Source organism: Tauraco erythrolophus, chromosome 8 (genome assembly GCF_009769465.1).
Source record: "Tauraco erythrolophus isolate bTauEry1 chromosome 8, bTauEry1.pri, whole genome shotgun sequence".
NCBI classification, from domain to species: domain Eukaryota; kingdom Metazoa; phylum Chordata; class Aves; order Musophagiformes; family Musophagidae; genus Tauraco; species Tauraco erythrolophus.
The window spans coordinates 21,044,709-21,064,628 of NC_141472.1; the positions used below are offsets into that span (position 1 = coordinate 21,044,709).

A 19,920-nucleotide genomic window follows, 5' to 3' on the forward strand; every position below is an offset into this window, starting at 1 on the left:
TTCTCGCCATCACCGATGCAGCCCATGTGCCACCTTGACGTTTGGTCAGCACTTTCCAAAACACGATTCTCGCAGCGAATTATCTTTTTGTGTCCAGAAGATATGGGACCCTCTGGGTAGTGACTAAAGAGGTAACCAAACTAACCGATCCTGCGCTCCCAGCTTACCTTTGGACCATTTCCCGGCTTCAAGTGATAACCAAAAACGAGTTCAAGATTCACTATTTTCTCTATGTTTTCTTCGGTTCCACCTGCAGAATCCTGCCAAAAAAAGGCACGGTGAGACTTCACATCTACCACAACCCCCTGGGAGACAGGGACAAGGCCTTCAGTGGCAGTAAGGATTCGCCTTTCAGATGCTGCCAGTCTGGCAGGCAGCGGGAAGGAGCCATCACTCTGCCCCGATCACACCACTCCAAGAGGAGCGAGGGCTTCTGCGCAGGTTCACGGCGCGCAGCGGATGGCACTTGGGAGATGCTGTGTGATTTCTGCTCCTGGCTGAGCCGTTCTGACGCGACATGGTGTGAGCATCGTGGCAGCCACTGCCATTGGAATTACAGCCAGCATGGCACAGCGGCAAAGCCCTGACTTTCATCTTCCCCTTCAGGGCTGTATGTAAATTTACATTAAGTGGATTTTACGCTATAGCTGTGCAATAAATTATGACTATAAAAGCTACTTCAGGCTTTGGGGTCTAGAATTGCTTGATTAGCTCACCGAATTAAGTCAGGCAAGTATCTGCTCTGGCAACCTCGAGGTTCCCAAACACTCTCTCCCTTTTGCATGGCTCTAGTTACTGATATCGGAAAGCCAATAGGTTAACACAAGGGTGACCAGACATTATAAAACACCCTTCTCTCCTGTAACATTAACAAACTGAGCAATGATGGGTTCATTCTGGGCCAGGGGTCTGCCGTTCTCCGGTGGGGAGCAGTTGGTGGCACCAGTTCAGAGGAATGGCTCTTAAGAGTACTTTCTGATTAATGAGAGCAGAAGAATCGCAACCAGTAGTCTTTTAATTTAATACCACCGGTTCCATGATAAAATCTTAAAGCCTCTTTGAAAACAACTTTTATTATCCTATTACTTGTTCTGATGTGACCCATCGCTGCTGTTGACCCTCTGCATTTGTCACAACCCTCTGCAGGAACTCCTGCTTTGCACTCCCGCAAACGATAGGAAAGTTGAGACATGGGAATAGTGAAATATTCACACCAGTACAAGAAGCACTTCTTATATAAACAATGAGACTTGCCTTAATTAATGGTGGAAAATGAAACAGGTTTAGGTAGTCATGAGTTAACTTCTCAATAGCAGTCTAGGGAAAAAAAAAGAAAATCAACAAAATCCGATCAGTATCTCACACTGCAAATACCAGTGTGAAAAACAGCACAACTCCCTGCACGCTTTTCCATTGTGACTACATTAGGACATGTGAGAAGAGTTTAAAATACACCTCTGTTCTGGAAACTGTCGTGGTAGATCGGCCCTATTTCGCATTCAGAATCAGATCTGCTTAATCAGAGAAAGAGGTGTTTAGGGGGTTGTTTTGGTTGTTTTTGTTTATGCTCAATCAACCCAGGAAGCTGAAATCTTTCATTTTGGGCATTATTGACTTTATTAAAGTTCCAATAATTTTCCCTGTAGGAAAGGTAAATTAAATACATCAGTAATGCTGTGCGGCATGGAAAAAAACGGCTGATGAGCAAAAGGGGAATAAATCTATGTGACTTATGAAGCTAAATTTGCAGGACTAGCAATTAGGATACAAGTATCTTTTTACTAGTAAATTGTGGAATAAAATCATTGAGACCCAACAGAATTATAGATGCTGCTTTTAGAGAAATCCTTTTCCAAAGCTGACTGCAAGGACACTGAACTCTCTCCTGTGGCTACAGTATTAACACTATTACTGCTGTTGTGATCACATCTTCCAGACCATGATTTTCTTAACTCTTTATTAGATATTTGAAACACTGCGAAACAAAGCTCTAAGAGGAAAGCAACTTGGCCGTCAATCAACAAACTTTAAAGTTGTCTAACAAAGTTTTGTTAGTCAAAGTATGCTTTAAGATATAGATGAGATGTGAAAGTTGAGAAGTTCAGAGATTTCCAGAAGCATGGTCAGCAGGTCAAGAGAGGTGATTCTCTCCTTTTACACTGCTCTTGTGAGACCCCACCTCGAATACTGCGTCCAGTTCTGGTGTCCCCACCATAAGAGAGACATAGATCTGTTAGAGCATGTTCAGAGGAGGGCCACAAAGATGATCCAGGGGCTGGAGCACCTCTGCTACGAGGACAGGTTGCGGGAGCTGGGATTGTTCAGCCTTGAAAAGAAAAGACTTCAGGGGGACCTAATAGCTGCCTTCCAATACCTGAAGGAGGTTCCCTTCAGGAACCTGGGGAGGGACTTCCTTCAGGAAGGCTGGGGAGGGGATTTTTAAAAGGGTGTCCACTGATAGGACAAGGGGAAATGGGTTTAAGTTGAAGGAGAACAGATTTAGATTAGATTTTAGGAAGAAATTCTTCAGTACAAGTGTGGTGAGACTTTGGAATAAATTGCCCAGAGAAGCTGTGGATGCCCCTTCCCTGGAGGTGTTCTGGACAGAGCCTTGAGTAGCCTGATCTAGTTGAGAGGCGTCCCTGCCCATGACAGGGAGGTTGGATTAGATGATCTCTAAGGTCCCTTCCAGCCTATGCCGTTCTATGATTTCTGTTCAAACAACTGTTTTCATATCTGCTCCTCCCTCAGCTAAAGAGAAATCTTCAGGGAGAACTCTCGCTGAAGATATCCAAAGCCGCCTGCCAGGGGAATGGCCCTCCTAGGTGAATCTTAAGCAGTACTGATAGTCCAGCCCACAAGAAAACCAAGAACTGCAGAGGAGTATAAAGATCACAGCGCATTTTCGTGCCTTGTAAAATGCTCCGGTTGCTTTGGGTTCTAGATCCATACTAACTCGTAACTCTTGTTTTTTTTTTATAGCAGATATGGTCTCTATTTAGCTTTATAACTTTTTGTTGTTGTTAATATTACTGAAAACCCATAGACTCCTTAATATTCACACTATAACCTATTGTAACATTTAACATATGCTGTTAACTACCTTTAAATGGATGATGTGTCCTCTGGAAACAATTCCCATGTCCTTCAAATCCTCTTCTTCTAGAAGAAGCAATCGTTTCCCAGTGATATGATGTTCCTTAAACAAGGTAGCATATACACTCATTTCACCAGAAGTATCTCCTTAAGATAAGAGAGGTTATTCAGAAATCCATAGGGTGCTTTACTGGAGGGAGAAAAAGATGAGCAAATGTGTATATATATATATATGTAAATGTGAATATGATGGTACGTATGAATAGCTTTTACCTTTTCTAGTAAGTTGTTGCATCCAGAAAAACTGCAAAAAAGAGGAATCAGTCTTGAATTTCACATTATCAAAATTTTATATGACAGTTATTTGGAGTTCACAAGTAATCATTCCTTTTCACAACAAAATTTTGAAATATTTTTAACTTTGGGTTAAAGGACTCAAGATTCACCAATGTAAGTGATTACTTTTGTTTAGCTTTTTAAAACTGTGTTCTATTTTGCAGCCACCTTCCGCAGTTTATCATTATGAAGAACAACGGAAATGACCAGAGCAGAAACTTAGTGATCTGTCACATGCTAGAAGGGCTGAAGTTAAGGAGCTGGGGCTACTACAGCTTTTGTATTTTGGCTTTCCAGACTGTCTTTCGGTAAACGTTAGCTAAACAACCCCCATCATGCACAACACGCAAGAAGCGTGCTAGATGGGACATTAAAATCATTATGACACATCACTATGTGAGAGATAAATCATTGATGTTTCTTATTTAGCCTTTTAACTGAATAAAAGGGTAAGAAAGACTCAATGTCATTATTTTACATGAAAGAGAGACTCCACACCCCCTAAAAACCCCTTAACTTTCTCTCAGTTACTTGCCATCCTGGTGGCACACAGTGAGATAAAACCTTCGAACCTCTTTTGTCCTGTCCAGGACAGGTCTTGCTTAGACAGGTCTTGGGGCACTTCCACATTCCTTAAATCATCGCTCAGGAATGCCCTCCTGGCTCCCAGCACAAATTGTTTTCTGGACATCGGAGGATGCAGCTGTTTTATGAAGGTCACTCGAGTCCTTAATTTACTCGTGGACATTTTAAAGCCTTTCTGGGACATAAGTTTCACCAACCAAACAGCAGTAAAATCTCACCTAGACGTTCCGATCCGGCTTTCCCTCCCTCCATACCCACTGTAATTTGTTAAGAGCTCCAGCAGCACAACGCTGGCCACGTTAACACAAAATACTCACCACATCTTCTTCGGTCCATGCACAAATATCAAAGGAGGGCAGCAACTGTATGAGAGATACGAATTGAAAAGAAAATCGTCTGACCGTTTTTCTCCCCTCCAACCAAATTTTACTCTGGTGGCCCATTTTATTTGGTTCCTTTTCCCCTGCAAAGAGCAGGACTTTAGGTTGCAACTCTCATACCGATACGCTGACCACGGGCTGGCTCCAACAGTACTGTGGCAGTGCTAAAATGATCCCATTGCTTTATGTAGATAAAATTATCAGCAGATCTCTGACAGAAACAATTTAGGAAGCAAAAGCAAACTGTCCGATGGTGAGGGATTCCCTAGCTGCCTCTCTCAGCTCTGACACTATGGGAAGGCTTTGGCGTTTTCTATGGCTTTGGTACCACCTGATTTCTGCAGTGAAAATAATGCTGTGATTACGACTGTCTCCTGAATGATGGGTATTTTCTGCAAAAGGAAGGAAAACTGTCACTAGACAGCAGTGAAAGCAGGATTTGGGGTCAGGCCACTGTGGCTAGTCTTCCTGTGTGGACAAGTCTCTGTTGGTTTATGCCAACACCTTGTAACTGCTGCCCTGAGGCTGGTGGAGCCTGGCCCCCTCCAGCGCTGCTGCCCACGCATGGCACACTTTGTCCTATGTGAGACGGCATCAGCTCTTGAAGCACAAAGAAACCACAGAGGACGCACAGGAGGATGGCTGTGTAATGTGAAATTCTGGCATGATTTGAAAACTGACAGGAGAAGATGTCACTGTAATACTGATTGCCATTTTACTCATTCAAACATATGGTGGGCATCCCAAGCTGCACCTGCTTGGTATTTTTATCCAGCTAAAGGGTTAACATTAATTGGTACGTGTGTATTTGGACTGTGTCCTCCAAAGGCTCAATACCATCATATAGTCGCAAACTTATTTGACGTACATAACCTTGACTTATGAGAGACACAGCTCGGTTACCCACCAGCCCCCAAGGCTTTGTTACCTCCTCCAGAGAGCCCTGCCAACCACCAGCTCTCCAGTGCCCACCCGCAGGCCAAGCATAATCCCCTGCCCCACAGGCACTCACCCCTGCCTGCCTCCAGCACCCAACCCCAGGGCAGAGTTGCCCACGTGTGCCAGACCCAGCACTTCCCTGGCTCTCCAGGCATGAGGCCAGGGTCTAGTGAAATCCACCCACAACTTCCAGCCTTTGCAGCATCCACGTGAAACTCCCATTGATGGTCTTGTGACTGCCCAACACCTGTTGAATTCTGCCTCCGTATCTATGACTTTTTGCTGCCCACCCCACTTTGATGACTCTTCAGACCTTCCTCCTCCTCCACCAATGTCTCAGCCAAACCTTGCTGGGCACAAACCATCCATGAGACCAGCTGAACCCACCTCTGCAAGGAGGACCTAAGGGACCCTCAAACTCATCCCTTTGACCACTGCTTCCCCAAAGGGGACTGAGCCAAAGGCATCAGGGTGAAGTGGCAGATGGGAAGGCGCGCTTGCCAGACAAAAAGAGACCTTCCTGATTTTTTCTCTCTACTACACCATACTTCCAGCCAATATTCTCAACCTACCTGCTGTTAAGTCAGGTGTTCCCTACGCTAACAGTTACCTGCAGCCTGGGCAGGATGCTGTGGGGCAAAAGTAGTGCTGGGGGTAACACCTGAGCCCAAAAGAGGGCATGTGGCAATCATAAACATCCTTAGGAAGGCAGTGGGTTGTGCCTTTTGTAGGTACTTATAGTCAAACCAGCTGGTGCTGTGGGAGAAGCCTGGTACAGTAATTTGCACAACTAAATAATTTACCGCAGAAGTCCAGTATTGCATTCCTAGTTGCACAAAGGATTTTTTCAGCTTTCCCCATGTTTAAATACAACCCGTGGAAGAATGTGTTCTTTGTTATTTCATTATTTTTAACAAAAAGATGGAGGAATGAAGGAGAAATGTCACACAGTAATACAAAAGTGACTTAAACCAGCAGACAATAAGGAACCTCTTGAAACACCAGCATTTTACACAGGGACACAAATGCATAAAATTTACTGTCAAAATGTTTATTGCAAAATAGAAGTTTGGAACAAAGAGAAGCAAAGGAAAAAGTTCACATCAAAAGAAAGTTTATGACACCAATTGAGGAAATTGAATACATTGCATGATTTCTTTTTGTTTGCTTGCTTTGGTTTTACACTGGAAAATCAAATCCACAGTGTGAATAAAACAAGACATGATATGTCAAGTGCAATAAAGAGAATAATTGACGCTGCAAGGTTTTACCACACAGAGGTGTAACATCACATGTTCCACACAAATGATAAATACTCAGTTTACAGCACAAGAGTTTTGGCACAGGCATTGCGCTTAGCATTGTTTTTTTTCAGAAGGGAGAATGAAGTTTTCTAACACTGTGAAAATACTTTCTATTCAAATTTCATCAGTTCACTCTTGAAGTGTAAGTAGCATTGCCTTCTAGTATTCAGTAAAAAACCTTTTCAGTAGTGCAAAAGCAAGAAATGCAGTGGACTATATCTGACTTTAAAAGGCATATGAGTATCTAGCACACAATATAAAATGTTTAAAGAAGGTTGTTGGTTCTACAGTTTTAAAATTAAATTCTCACACATCAGAAATCTCTGTGCAGATTTTACAGTGTACACTAAGTCGAAGTCTGAGGGAAAAGGGAAAGGTCTCTCCTCAGATTCCTACTAGTGCATTTTAAGGGCTGTGAAAATTACTAAATGGACTTGTTTTTCTACCTGAACATTCTACCTAGGACTGTAGTTAAAACCGCTGTCAAGCTAGAGGTCTTATTAAAAACCTGTAAAAGCTGCCTGATTACAGAAAAAAGGAACTACAGTATTAAAGACACAGTAACGCTGCTGAATACTTAACAGCTATATGCACACTATGGATTTACTGCAGATAGCAATATAAATCATTATTGCATCAAATATTTAACTCACAATAATCACTTTAAAACCCAGAAGCAAAGGGAAACAACATCTAACAAAACTGCTGGAACGATAAACAAATGACAAGTCAAGAACATGACTGTGTGACAAGAAGCTGTGCCAGCCCTCACCTCCTGGAAGCCTTCCCATCTAGAAGGGACAAGTTCCATGTCAGACAGCACACAACTGGCTGGGGATGCAGCACACCTACACATCGTACCTTAGGACACTTGCTACTCCAAGGAATTAGTGGTACGAATGTCACAAAAATGACTAGATCAAAAGTCTTCCTCCCTTAATTCGTGCTTGCATTGTTTCCCCACTGCTGAAGGAAAAGAAAGTGAGTTGGACGTCCTGTCTTAGTCCCAGCTCACCCTGTACCTTAAGCAAGCCAAAAGCTGATTGATCCTCACCATTCCTCTCTCGGGCCATAGACCCATCTATGTCAACATTGGCAATACAATGGCCTGGTAAAAACAGGAAGTTCAGGCCTGGTTCTTACCTTTCCCCGCCGTCAAATGCAGCAATGTTATTTTACTGCAGATACCTTCAGGGTTTATGGAAGGTAGAGAAAACTGGGATCCCAAAAGGCCTGGTGGGGACTAGTAAGCTGAGAGATGTACAAGGCACAGGCTTTGCTCACAGCCCAGAGCAGCCAGAGAAACACCTTCTGGGTTGAGTTAATGCTTTCATAAACTGACATACTATGTGGCTGTGGACTGTTATGGAGATCTATATACCCTGGCGATGACACAGGTAGGAAACAGACTGGGTTCCACTGCAGAGCAAAATCATGTGTGGAAGATGAAATACTTTGACCTCCTCCAACCAACCTAGCTGCCCACCAGAGCCACTTTGAAAACCTTTCTCTAGTCAGAAGCGTATCAGAGGCAGAAACAACACAGCTTGATTCTCGCATATAATTTTTGGCTTGTAAACTGGAGACATCTGGTATAAAAGTCATCGCAGGAAAGTAAAAATGCAATCGATATCATTATTTTTTCATAAATATAGCCAATATCCTAAGTAAAACACTATCTCAAGGGAACTGCATCAGATGAGTTTGTGGTAAGTAATCACCTTCTCTACAATTCCACCTTTGCTACTTTGAACACACAAGTAAGTTTTACAAGAGTTTAAATTCTTCCTTAATATAGTTTAATTTGCTTTGACACATAATGTATGAGGAAAGAAAGGGGAAGGGGAACAAAAATCCATCTTTGTTTCATTAAAAAATACTGGAACTACTAGAAATTCCTATGAACACGCTACCAAATTTTGATTATGGTTTGCTGAAATAAGTTACATGCCTGGGTCAGCACAAAACCTTGAAGACAAACTTAAATCTTGTGATTTTGCAACTATGAAACCCTATGTCATACTACTTAAGGACTATTTTTACTTCTGTAAAGATTAAGGAGTGGATTTACAAATTCAGTTAAAACCTATGCAAACATAAATGTGCATGAAGCGCCCTGACATTGTCAGATGCTAAAAAAGTGCAAAACTTCAATGCTAGTGACAGATTTTTTTTTTTTTTTTTAAATAGTAAACGTACTGAACCAAATTTCATTTTCAGTTAAAGCTGTACAACCCTACACTGCTTATGTGGTACAGTAATTTATGCACAATGACACACATCTGAAGATCTAAAGTGCACATATTAGATTACACAAATCCATCAAATTTTCCTGGGTGCAAAGTGGCAGTTACAAAAATAGCATCATTGCTGTGGGTGTTAGCAGACTTAAGCTTACAAAAATAGTACGAATCTGCACTGGAAGCAGCCTATTTGCTCTTATTTCCATTTAATTGTTTGCCCTTCGAGGTCCCTTTTTCTCCCTAAAATCAAGTTGCTTTGATGGACCTAAGAAGACAACCCTAGCTATGCCGAAGGAGCAAGCTCCTCCTTGGGATACTTCATAAATTTATTACATCATTTAAATTACAACTCTGTCATGAGAAAAGCTTCCTGATACAAGGTTAACTTCAAGCCAATGGATTTGCAACTGTTAGGAAGAAGGTGGAATGACATCCTCCAGAAATTCAGCATCTTGGAGGGTCTAATCCTGTGCAAACTGAGTGGAGTAGGCTAGCTCGAAGCGCAGCACTCACTGCCTTGCAGGTTACCAGACCAGTGCGGACGCTTAAGGATAAAACAATTCTCTCTCACAACCCGAAGGGGTGCCCACTCGTCACTCTAGAAAAACTCCTTCAAAGAACTTTCTCTTTTCTTGAGTGAACATGTAGTGATTTCAGGCCTGCTGTTATCTAATGTATCCATTTTTCTCTAAGCTATCTACAAAAACACTCACCATAATACGTAGGTTAGAGCTGTGTAACAGGCAAGCCTATAATTAAAGAAGCCACTCAAAAACAGAAGTTTTCATAAAAGAAACCCCTCCAGTAATTGAGAATGGAATTTTGATGGCTTGTTCCCACTACAGCTGAACTAAACAGTAACGTTTTTCTTTTGAAATGCTGCCCTTCTTCCTTGGGCAAATATTTTACATCATCTTGCTTTCTAACCTGCATTTGTGTTTGCACTGGTTTCCCTCCCTCCTTCTGCATCACCACTAAAGGGGTCATCAAGAGAAACGTACTTGCTGCTCTCAACATAAGTGCCTGGCAGGCAATTATTGCAGCAGCCTGTTACACACTGAGTTTTACGGTAGGTCATAAAAGCAGTGGCAATACTTTAAAAGTGATTTAGCTGCAAAAAACAGGTATGCAGAGACTAGTAAATATTCTTCACGTTACCGCCATCACAGACAGCCTCCCATAAGCCACAGCAGCAGGGCCCAAGCTGAAATGTCATTGTGGCTTCTCTTTGTCCTTTTGTAAGGGTGGCACACACGGTTTAGGAGACACAACAGAACCAAAATTTACTAAAACCAATTTTTGCTCTCAGGTACAAGAATAAGTCCATCAAAGTTAATGAGGCTTCCTGGATTTACATCAACATAACTGAAAATTAGCTTCTAGATCACAGTATCTGATAATAGATGCAGAGGTCTGATTGCAGTTTGCTTTGCTAGAGTGAATTATACACACATGCATATACACGTGAAGGGAAAAAAGAACATTTATACAAATCATCTGCTAACAGGGATTATCTAGATTCTGCTGCTATTCAGTTTTTAAACTAACTAGTATCCAACTAACCCCTCTCTTTCGCTCAACCAAGCTTCTCTCTTCCTAGAAACGTATTTGTGACTTTCCACAATGCCACCTTGAAAAAGGCTTTAAATTAGAAACACAGCAAACCCCTTCACTGCAAAGGTAAGAAAGAATGGATTATAAAGAAAAGCAAATCTGGAAGTACAAGTATATTCATATGATTGACAATTAAAGGGGTAAGGGAAATGACAAAAAATACAAAAGTAAAATGTGAAGTACATTAATGGCACTAAAGGCATTGAAATTTCCCCCAGTGTTTTCAGATCTTAAGTTTATCAAGCCATAGTTTCTGTAATCAGGCACCAAGAATTATAGATATAATCATGGTTCTTAAAATAATAATAATCTCAATCAGTTTGGAAAGTTTAGTTCCAAATTTCATCAAAAAAGAAATAAGTCAGCACAACCTAAACAGAAACAACATGTCTTTCTACACACAAACATGCTCAGCCTGGAAAACATCTCGCTTTTTTTTTTTTTTCTTTTACAGGATTTAAACAGACCAAATTGACAGGATTCTTCTTCTAAAACTTTATTGTTTTGCTTTGCTTTGCTAAAATCAATTTCAGGGTTAATTCTGTAACGGATTTCATTCACTGCTATCATCTGTGTCATCAAAATAATCATCATCATCATCATCGTCATCTGACCAGTCGAATTCACTGAAACCCAAAGCCATGTTGATTTTCTTTCCTTTTCTCATAGAGGTGGTTTTAGAAGAATTCTTTTGGCTTGCATGTTTATCTGCATTCCAGAATGCAGGACAGATCCTGCTTGGTTCAGAGAGAAGATATCCCCAAAGCCCGTCATCATCAAGGCCTTCAGACTTTGGTTCATGCCAGCTACCTCCCCGTTACTTGTTGCTGTGATCTGACATGACATCTCTGCACTGTTTGACTCCTCTGTTTTAGATTCAAAGTAAGACTCCTCAGACATTCTTGCAGCAAGAGGTAAGAAAAACTATTTAAAGAAGGAAAGGACAGAGCAAAAGTGAAAGTTAGAACCAATTTAAATATCGAAGAAAAAGACACCACCAGATTAGTTGGCAATTAACAGAAAGCACAACGATTAGTGAATCTTAACATGGAGATCAAGTAAGAATTCATTAAATCAGACAGCTTCATTCTGGGGTCATTGTTCTTAAAAAAAAGTGCAAAATCACTGAGTCGCATGGCAAGAACCACAGGTAGCAGAGCTTTCATGGCAAAAGAAGGTTCAAACTCTTCAGTCCTTCATTTTGTACAGGGTAAAACAGAATGTGACATTCCCCAGCCAGGTGGCCTGGCTCCCAAGGCAATGTGGGTACAACAGAAGTCTGAGTGAGTTGCTTAATTGAACCTTTCAGGATTGAAGAATAAATCACATTAAGATCAGAGAACCCAAACAAGCTCCCAAAGTTTGGTGCAGAAGTAGCAGCCTTCTAAGTATCAGAAATGATAGTAGCAGTATTATTTGTGCAAAGACTGGTTTTGAGCATACGCTCCAAAAGGAGAGGAAGGTGTCACGCTGCAACGGCCACAATCAGAAACAAGCCTCTCACCAATGCAAAGGACACGGGAACCAGCCTCCAGCCCGCACCAGCACCTTGCTTCTGGAAGCTGTCTCAAGGAGGAGCAGGCAGGGTGAGAGGGGCTGTTTGGTCGGCTGGTCAGCTTCTTCAGCTTGGTTGCCTTTTCTTTTATTTTCAAGTGATCTTATTAGGTATCTGCCATTTGGTTGTACATCATATTAAATCTCTACTGATATAATCTTCACCTACAGATAATGGTGTTTTCCTGACCCAGTCTGTCTGGAATAACAAATGAAACATGCCCTCTGCAGCGAAATAATGATTCATGCCTCTTCAGAGTGGCTGGGCTAGTAACCTCTCTGACATGCTTGCCTGTTCTCCACAGGGAGTAAAAACTCAGGAGTTTCATCCCAAATTAAACTACCTACTAAAGCAACAGCAAAGGAGCTGTGTGTGAACACCCGAACTGGTCTTTCTTTCCAAAGCTGTTTGCAAAACAACCTGCCCAAAATTCATGGTTTTCCACATCTTTTTTAACCTAATCAGAAAACTGACTGAAGAATCAAGGGCACTTGGTCACAACAAGTTACATGGGTGATAATAGTGATGCCCTGGTCTGTAACACAGGAGGCTTCATGGCCAGGCTGCTCAGAGAGGGCCTGTTTCTTGACAAAACCACTTACATTGACATACTGTCTAGCATTAAAAACGACAATATCTGTCTTTTGTTCCTCTCAAGTTTTCCCTACTTAAACAGGCTATTTGCACTGTGGTTAACAAAAGTTACTGATCATGGTTTCAGAAACGAAAATAAAATTAAGAAGTTGGGGAGATGGGGTGCCCTAAATACTCTTCATGAATCCTATGACTAAGTGACAAAAGAACCTGCAGCTAAGCTTCTGTACACCTGGCTGTACAAGAAAAAAACAACTACACCATCACCAGAGTGCTACACAGATCAAGGACACCAAAAGCTCCTACTGATAAAGAGAAGGAACACTTTAAAAACAAGATCTAGCCACAGAAACAAGATGCCCAGCACACACAATTCAGTGCCAGGTAGTTTTTCTGTCAGCTATAGGAGTTTTAGTCATTTTAGATCCATGCAAAAGCATCCCCTGACATACAGGAAGAACTCCCTACAAAAATCGTCCAAGCTGCAGAACAGCTTTCCTCTAAACCACGTTCCTGGATCAGTGTTTGTGCAATGCCTGGCAGTGGGTAACCTGTGACTGGGCCATAACTGTGGCTCATTTTGCAAGTTATAATCACCTTACTTCCTTCGTATTTTGCCATCTCGTTATCTGGAGAACTTAAGAGATCTGTGCAACAGCACCTGCCTTTGGTGTTGCATTGCATAGGATAACTATCATGAAAAGACTTTTGCAGGTGGCTGGGATCCCCAGTCTCTGTACAAGCCACTGTTCTTAAATGACCACCTGCAGTTGCACAGCATCACAGGTGACTACCTGGATTTCATGTCTTGCTCACTGTCTTCCTCTAAATAGCTACATACACTCCCTTCTTAAAGTCTAGTCCTCTTTCAAAAGAAGTCTCCCATTTCACTGCAGCTGTGGATATATTTTACTCCTCCAAAAGGCTCCAGATTCCCTTGTGCAAGAGGCTCTTGGAGATCTGCACAAAGGGAATTTGCAGAGACCAGACTCAAAGGTGTCTGTTGTATACAACACAGCAGAAAACAGGCAAAACAAGAGCAGGGAGAAATACTACTTTCACCTAAGTGTTTCTAAAGATGGGCCTCATCCTTCTCTCATGCTGATCTGTGTAAAGCTATACTTTACTCTCTGGAGTAGGAGCAGCCTGCCACTTATAGCTACCTACCATGCAGGATGAAGCTTCTACCAATCCTAAAACACTGGAGGATCAAGTGGCAGAGACAGCTTCCCTGTACTCCTTTCACTTGGTTTGAGTTTCTTCTCCTGCACACCACTTTTAATAGTATCTGCTGGCCTCTGGTTTTTGCTGCAGAGCGAAATGAAGAAGCGACTGCAGAGCACAGAGCAGGGCTGACAGCACCAGCTAAGACACAACAAGGCCTAGTGTTGGTTAAGAACCAGATATAAGCCAAGTAGGTACCCTAAGCTGTATTACTAGCTCTGGTTGCCATCACTTTACTACCATTTTCACAGCCAAGATAGCTTAAAAAGGAGCAGTGCACCTCCCTGTTGCAATACTCCAGTTTGATACTGCTGAGCAGACATACCCTGAACGAAGGGACGGAGGGAGATGCTCGACTCCAAGCATTACAGCTTGCAAACAGAATTCCCAGGGATATTCTGCAGATGATTTACAGCCATGAATTTAAAATACAGTTGTATTCCTAACCAGTACCTTGCAGAACTTAATTTACTATGAAAAAAACCAAAACTGCTTGAACAAGCAAATTTTTGCCAGTACGTCAATTTTTTCCAAGAAAAAGGCTTTTTTAAAGCTGTTCCACGTAACAGTTCACTAAAGATCTACGGAAAAAACAAACCTGTATTCCTCTACTAGAAGAAATTGCATTTAAATGCAATAGGAGAGTTGGGTTAATGTTATGCAGAAAGATAGTAAGATAGTTCATGCTTAGCACAATAGGCCTTAGCACAATGCTTTATTCTTTCAGCAATGCCAGCTCTAAGTGAAAAGTAGAAGTCATAAGCAAGTACAGCATAAAAAACCCTAGGGCCTTGCTCGTGAAAAGATTTGCTCATTAAGGCTGCGTCTCATGCTGTGCTCAGGATAGATGATGGCCCACAGCTCAGTTACAGGAAGTTTGCAAGCGTTGAAGCAGGCATACAGATATCTACTGAGGACATACAGTATCTGCACATAAGGAAACATTCATTCTTCATGATTTCATTACTGCGTGTTCACAGCTGGAACATGAATGCAACTTCCTTCAAACAATAACAATAAGCTGTGCCTTAAAACCAAGTTGTATGTAAATGGGTCTGGCTGGAATCAAGGTTATAAGTAAGATAAAATTGTCCATTAAAAAAAAAAAATCATTTGCTACTGCAATCTCAACTTGGTATTTGCTAGTGCTTTAAAAACAAGTATGTAATGTGGTATTTTTTGTAACAACAATTGTGTTGTAATTTGTCTAGCCATGCACTAACCCTGTGGTCCTTCCTGTGCCAATCAGTAGTCAAGAACATCGTATTTCGTTAAAAAATTCAAGATAATCCAAGGAAGTTTTTTTGTTCAACTTATTAATAGAAATGTGGCAATCCTAACAGCAAATTACTAGCCAGTACAAGTATGTTAACTGTAATTATGAACAAAGCCCTAAATTAACATTTCAAATTTTGACCCCTTTTTTTTTACAGAATGGAAATTTGCTTCATCTCAAAGAAAAGAACAGAATAAAAAAAAAAAAATCTACATAGGTTTCTCAGACCTTCTCCTGTAAGAAACAAATGATTAATCCTGCATCCATTAAAGTCAACAACTTTCTAGTTGAAAAATTAATTTATTGAATGCAATAAACTTTTAAAGCTGAGAACTGTAATTAAATCAATGGGAAACTACTGAAGTGCCCACGACATTATATGAACTATCAGCAATATCTGATATCTAATGTATTAGATGAAATTTTAAAAAATAGTATAGTTATTGGCAGTGATGTAATAAAATAGACTTTAATTGGCCCAAAGGAACATCTAAAGAAAACAGGGGCACTATTTTCTTGGTATGTCTTTAGATTTACACAGACAAAGCTCCAAATACTTTCTGAAGTAAGATGAAAGGTTGAATTGTTGTCTACTTACAGGAGTATTGGACTGTTCGGTTAACTTCTGCTCCCACATCTTCAAACGTCGCTCCCGTTCCTTTAGTTCCTGCTCTTTAAAGCTCAGATCACGCTCCAGTTTCTTTAGTCTCTCTAAGGTTGCCTCAATTTCACATCTGCATGGAGACAATTTGTTACGTCTCGTCTTTTTCTGACAGATATAAATTGTTCATAATTCCCACTTGAATGTTAATTAAATGTGAAAGGCTGAAAAGTACAACACTAACTCAAGCAGTTCATTTAATTACCAAATGCAAAGCCTTTCAGAGCTTTAAGAACAACTGACAATGCTTACACTTGAGAATAACCATAATACCTTCAGTTGAAGAAAAATAACATTTAAAAGAGTAAATGCCATATAATAACAACATTTTAAAAACTAAAATGTTGTCTTTTCCCTCAACATCATGAAACATGATCTTATCCATAGAGAAACTGCATTAGGACCTGGTAACGGGACAATCATTAGCAACACAATATGGACAGTCTAAGAAGCCCATTTGCCTGGGTTTGTAACTTGCCTATAAATATTATTTGGACTCAAAATATGCAGAAGCAGCACTGGGTTGTTTGTCCCACCTACCTTCCTGTTTCTCTAGGTGAAGATGTAAGAGCAAGAATACAAATCACTACATGACCCAGCCCTACAAATGGTTACAAATACAAGCTTCTCAAGTTAGGAACAGTTAATAAAAGAATTTGGTTTACTTTTCTCTGCTTCTCACCAGACATGCAAAGGTGTGAAAAATAAGAAAGGCAGGAATTGAAGGCAGTAGTCTAAGCAGCTTCAGATACCATCTTTATTGGGTTGCCTTGCATGTACCTCATCCCTTAACAAAGTAGCTTCCTTTGATGTGCTTTCTGATGGATAGTATCTTTTAAACACATGAACTGAACTGCTCTTGGAACAGAGAGTAACAAGTTTTGCACTACAAATGCATGGGTGTACACTAAAAGGTACATAAAAATAATTCTGTCACTAAATTCAGCCACATTTTTTGCTTGTGGGTTAACCAAAGAAAAACCTCCAGTTTGTATCAGAGGTTGTATTTGCATTTAACAAACCATTTCTGTGACTGACTGGGAGACTGTGCACTGCCTGTCACCTGTGTCCTGACTGTGACTTCAACCGTTTCCTATTCATGCTGTGGGCATAGTCAATCACAGCATTTCATTCTTCAGCTAGAGAGAGCAAGCTCCTAAGGAGACAGAGATCCTAAACAAAGCTGTGAAGACAGATAGCTATTGGGTGTCTGCAATGCCAAATCTTCGGCTCAAACTTTCACAATGTTTTCCCTTCATAAACACAACGCAAACAAAATCTGCTCCTTCTGATGTTTTCAAAAAGGAAATGAACGGACTAACAGAGTTAGTTGTCATTTTTATTTCTGGGAGAGAAAAAAAAAAAAAAGAATTATTTCTTCCTGTAAATTTCCTGTCCTAGCATAGAATGATTAAGATCTTCTCCGGTATTAACCTAAAGGAGTTGAAGCTCTCAATGTAGGAAAATGCATACCCAAATAGCCTATTTAAGTAAACAAAATAATTTAAATATTCTAAATCTTATAGATTTCTTATTTCAATTAGACATCTCTGTCAGACGGTAATGCTTACAAAGTACAGTGACTAGATTCAGAGCTAGAATAACTAGAAAACTCTACTGCAAACTCTACCACCAGGCTTAATTCCACTGCAAAAATCAGCCACCCGGGGCAAGAGCATTTATCACACTTAAATCCTGCTGAGTGAGCTGTTCAATGTGGTGGTCAGAACAAATGCCCCTCACAATTACTATGCTTCAGATTTCAAGAAAAATTCTCTCCTGTATTTAGGCATGCAAAGGTCAAGGCTGAGCTCTGTGCTAGGTGGAAAGTGGTCACACATCCTAATAAAGAGGTAATAAAGGAATAAAACTAAAAAGCACTGGACAGAAAGTCAGGGACTCCTCTCCAAACATTCACTTCCCTATCATAAACAATTCCTGTCAGATGCAACATTTACGATGCACTGTGGGAACTATAGAGTAATAGGAGGATAGTTGCAAGTGCTGCTTTTCTTAGTTTGTCACTGCTACTTACATGCAACTCTATTAATTTTTAAAATATGTAAATACGTAAATTAAGTTCTCTTTTAAATAACATTCTGCATTAGGAAAGTCCCAGTAACAATAGCTTTCTATATGTCAAAAGTCTATTTTGTGCTGTAATTATCTCTCTTCATTAGACAGAAACTTCTCTTATAATAAAAGGTCAGTCTACGAAAACAGTTGTATTCTGAAAAATAATTCCACTGTATAATAAAACTGTGTAATTAAAGAGAAAGCTACCGTACATTACTCAGTTAATGAGTCTTACTTCATAAATGAAGCAGCTTGAAACATTATACATGGTAGGGCATGTGGATTTGTTTGCTTCTGCAGCTTTGCAGTCTGAGTTTACTGGCTTTTCTAGAATAATCTCGCTCTGTGACACTGAAGAACGTATACTATGTTATTAGAAAATATAACAATAAATAGCCACAGATTAAAAACAATGACTGGCATTTGTTTATACGTCTTGAATTGCTACGGATACACTAATATAAGTATCACTAATAGACTATTTTAATCATTAGAACAGCCACTCACGGGGAGAGGATGGAAGCAGAAACACAGTTAGCATATATGACTAAATGCAGACAAATGTGATCTCTCACTGACTTGGAACATCATTACTTCAACAGTAATTTTTTTCCTACTGTAATAAAAGTGACTTGAGAAAGAGCTCCAGGAAGATCACAGAATATGAACTTAAACATAAGGCAGACCTGTGCAACTTAGTCGTAAGACAGTGCGCCTATTTGATTAAAAAATAAAAATGTGAAGGGTAAAAAAGTTAGGAAATAAGATGCTGAATTATTTTAAGGAAATGATAGAACAGGCAGATTAAAATGTACTATTAATATAAACATCAAGAACAGTAAACGTTGCAAATAAGACCACATTAAAGATAGGTCAAGTGCCATTTATCTTCTCTCTGTCAGTCACATACAGACTCAGCCCACTCTCAGTTTTCATGCCTGCCAGTGATGTTGAACGCTGGTTACTCACTGTTACAAATGCATTTTTTGCACTTCTCTAAAAAAACAACCTCACTTTGCCTTTTTTTAAGAGCAGGAAAAAAAGTAATAGAGCTTATCTGAGTTTTGATTGGCTTTGATAACTGCAGCATCCCTGTGAAAGTGCAGTTGACTGAATCACTGATTTGGAGGTCCCTCAAAGGAACAAGCATAACCTTCGCTTTTCCCAAGCCCACCCTTCTCCAGGGCTCCGATAGCATGGCTTCATTAAATTTCCTATTTCTTGGTAACACAGCTCATTCTTTCCCTATTGCTGGTTCAACTACGTCTTTGCAAATCACTATGGGATAAAAAAATATTACAAAAAAAAAAAAAAAATCCAACAAGGAAAAGCAAAGATTTTTCAATGCAGAAGCTAAAACACATTGAACTTCTGTGCAACTGTTCTCCAAAATGGTCTTAGCCTGTTTTAGTTTATCCCTTGGGATCACTTTATGCATATAAGTCTTTCACCTACTTTAACTTGCCTATTTGTTGCATACTTTGTTAATTTGGCTTAGTCTTCACAAGTACGTCCATGCAGACATGGCTGTGGCATCAGGGAAGGCAGCCATTACCGGAATTCAGGTAAGAGAGCACCTCTCTCACCCAGCTTCTGAGCCAGTCCCTGCACAACTTGCGCTCTCTCTGCACTTTGTGTTTTCATTTCAGCTTAACTCACAAATCACTTTTGCTTTCAGGCAAATCACACCCCATCATGAATTCGTATCTTTTCTCTCATATTTCCTTGTCTCCGAGTTATTTATTCTTAAAAAAATAAATTGCCGAATTTACCTTTAACACAAGTCTCCATAGTAAGAAGGTTTTCTGCAACTTGATTGTGCTGAAGAACTTATTGTTTCTAAATCATTCCTCATTAACACCTTGTTAGCCACTCCTCATCTAAACAATTCAGGTGCATCAAAATAAAATTTGCAAGAAATACTTGGGCTACTTGGGTGACACTCCAAGAAATGTTACCAAATGTCAACTATCACAGCTTTTGTTTTGCTATACTGGCAACATTTAACTAGTTATTTGTTTTTCCTAAAAGAATTTG

General features: G+C 40.3%; 1 protein-coding gene across 2 annotated transcripts in view; it reads right to left on the minus strand.

The window, feature by feature from the left end:
• Positions 1-19,920, minus strand: part of MAP3K20 (mitogen-activated protein kinase kinase kinase 20) — a 94,910-nt gene that overhangs the window by 18,843 nt on the left and 56,147 nt on the right. For both annotated transcript variants that reach the window (XM_086615485.1, XM_086615484.1), the window contains exons 11-16: positions 15,745-15,880; positions 4,335-4,379; positions 3,370-3,400; positions 3,104-3,243; positions 1,255-1,317; positions 168-260 (exon numbers count right to left, since the gene is read on the minus strand). In XM_086615485.1, the coding sequence (XP_086471611.1) occupies positions 168-260; positions 1,255-1,317; positions 3,104-3,243; positions 3,370-3,400; positions 4,335-4,379; positions 15,745-15,880 (508 nt within the window). The remainder of the gene's footprint in view (positions 1-167; positions 261-1,254; positions 1,318-3,103; positions 3,244-3,369; positions 3,401-4,334; positions 4,380-15,744; positions 15,881-19,920) is intronic.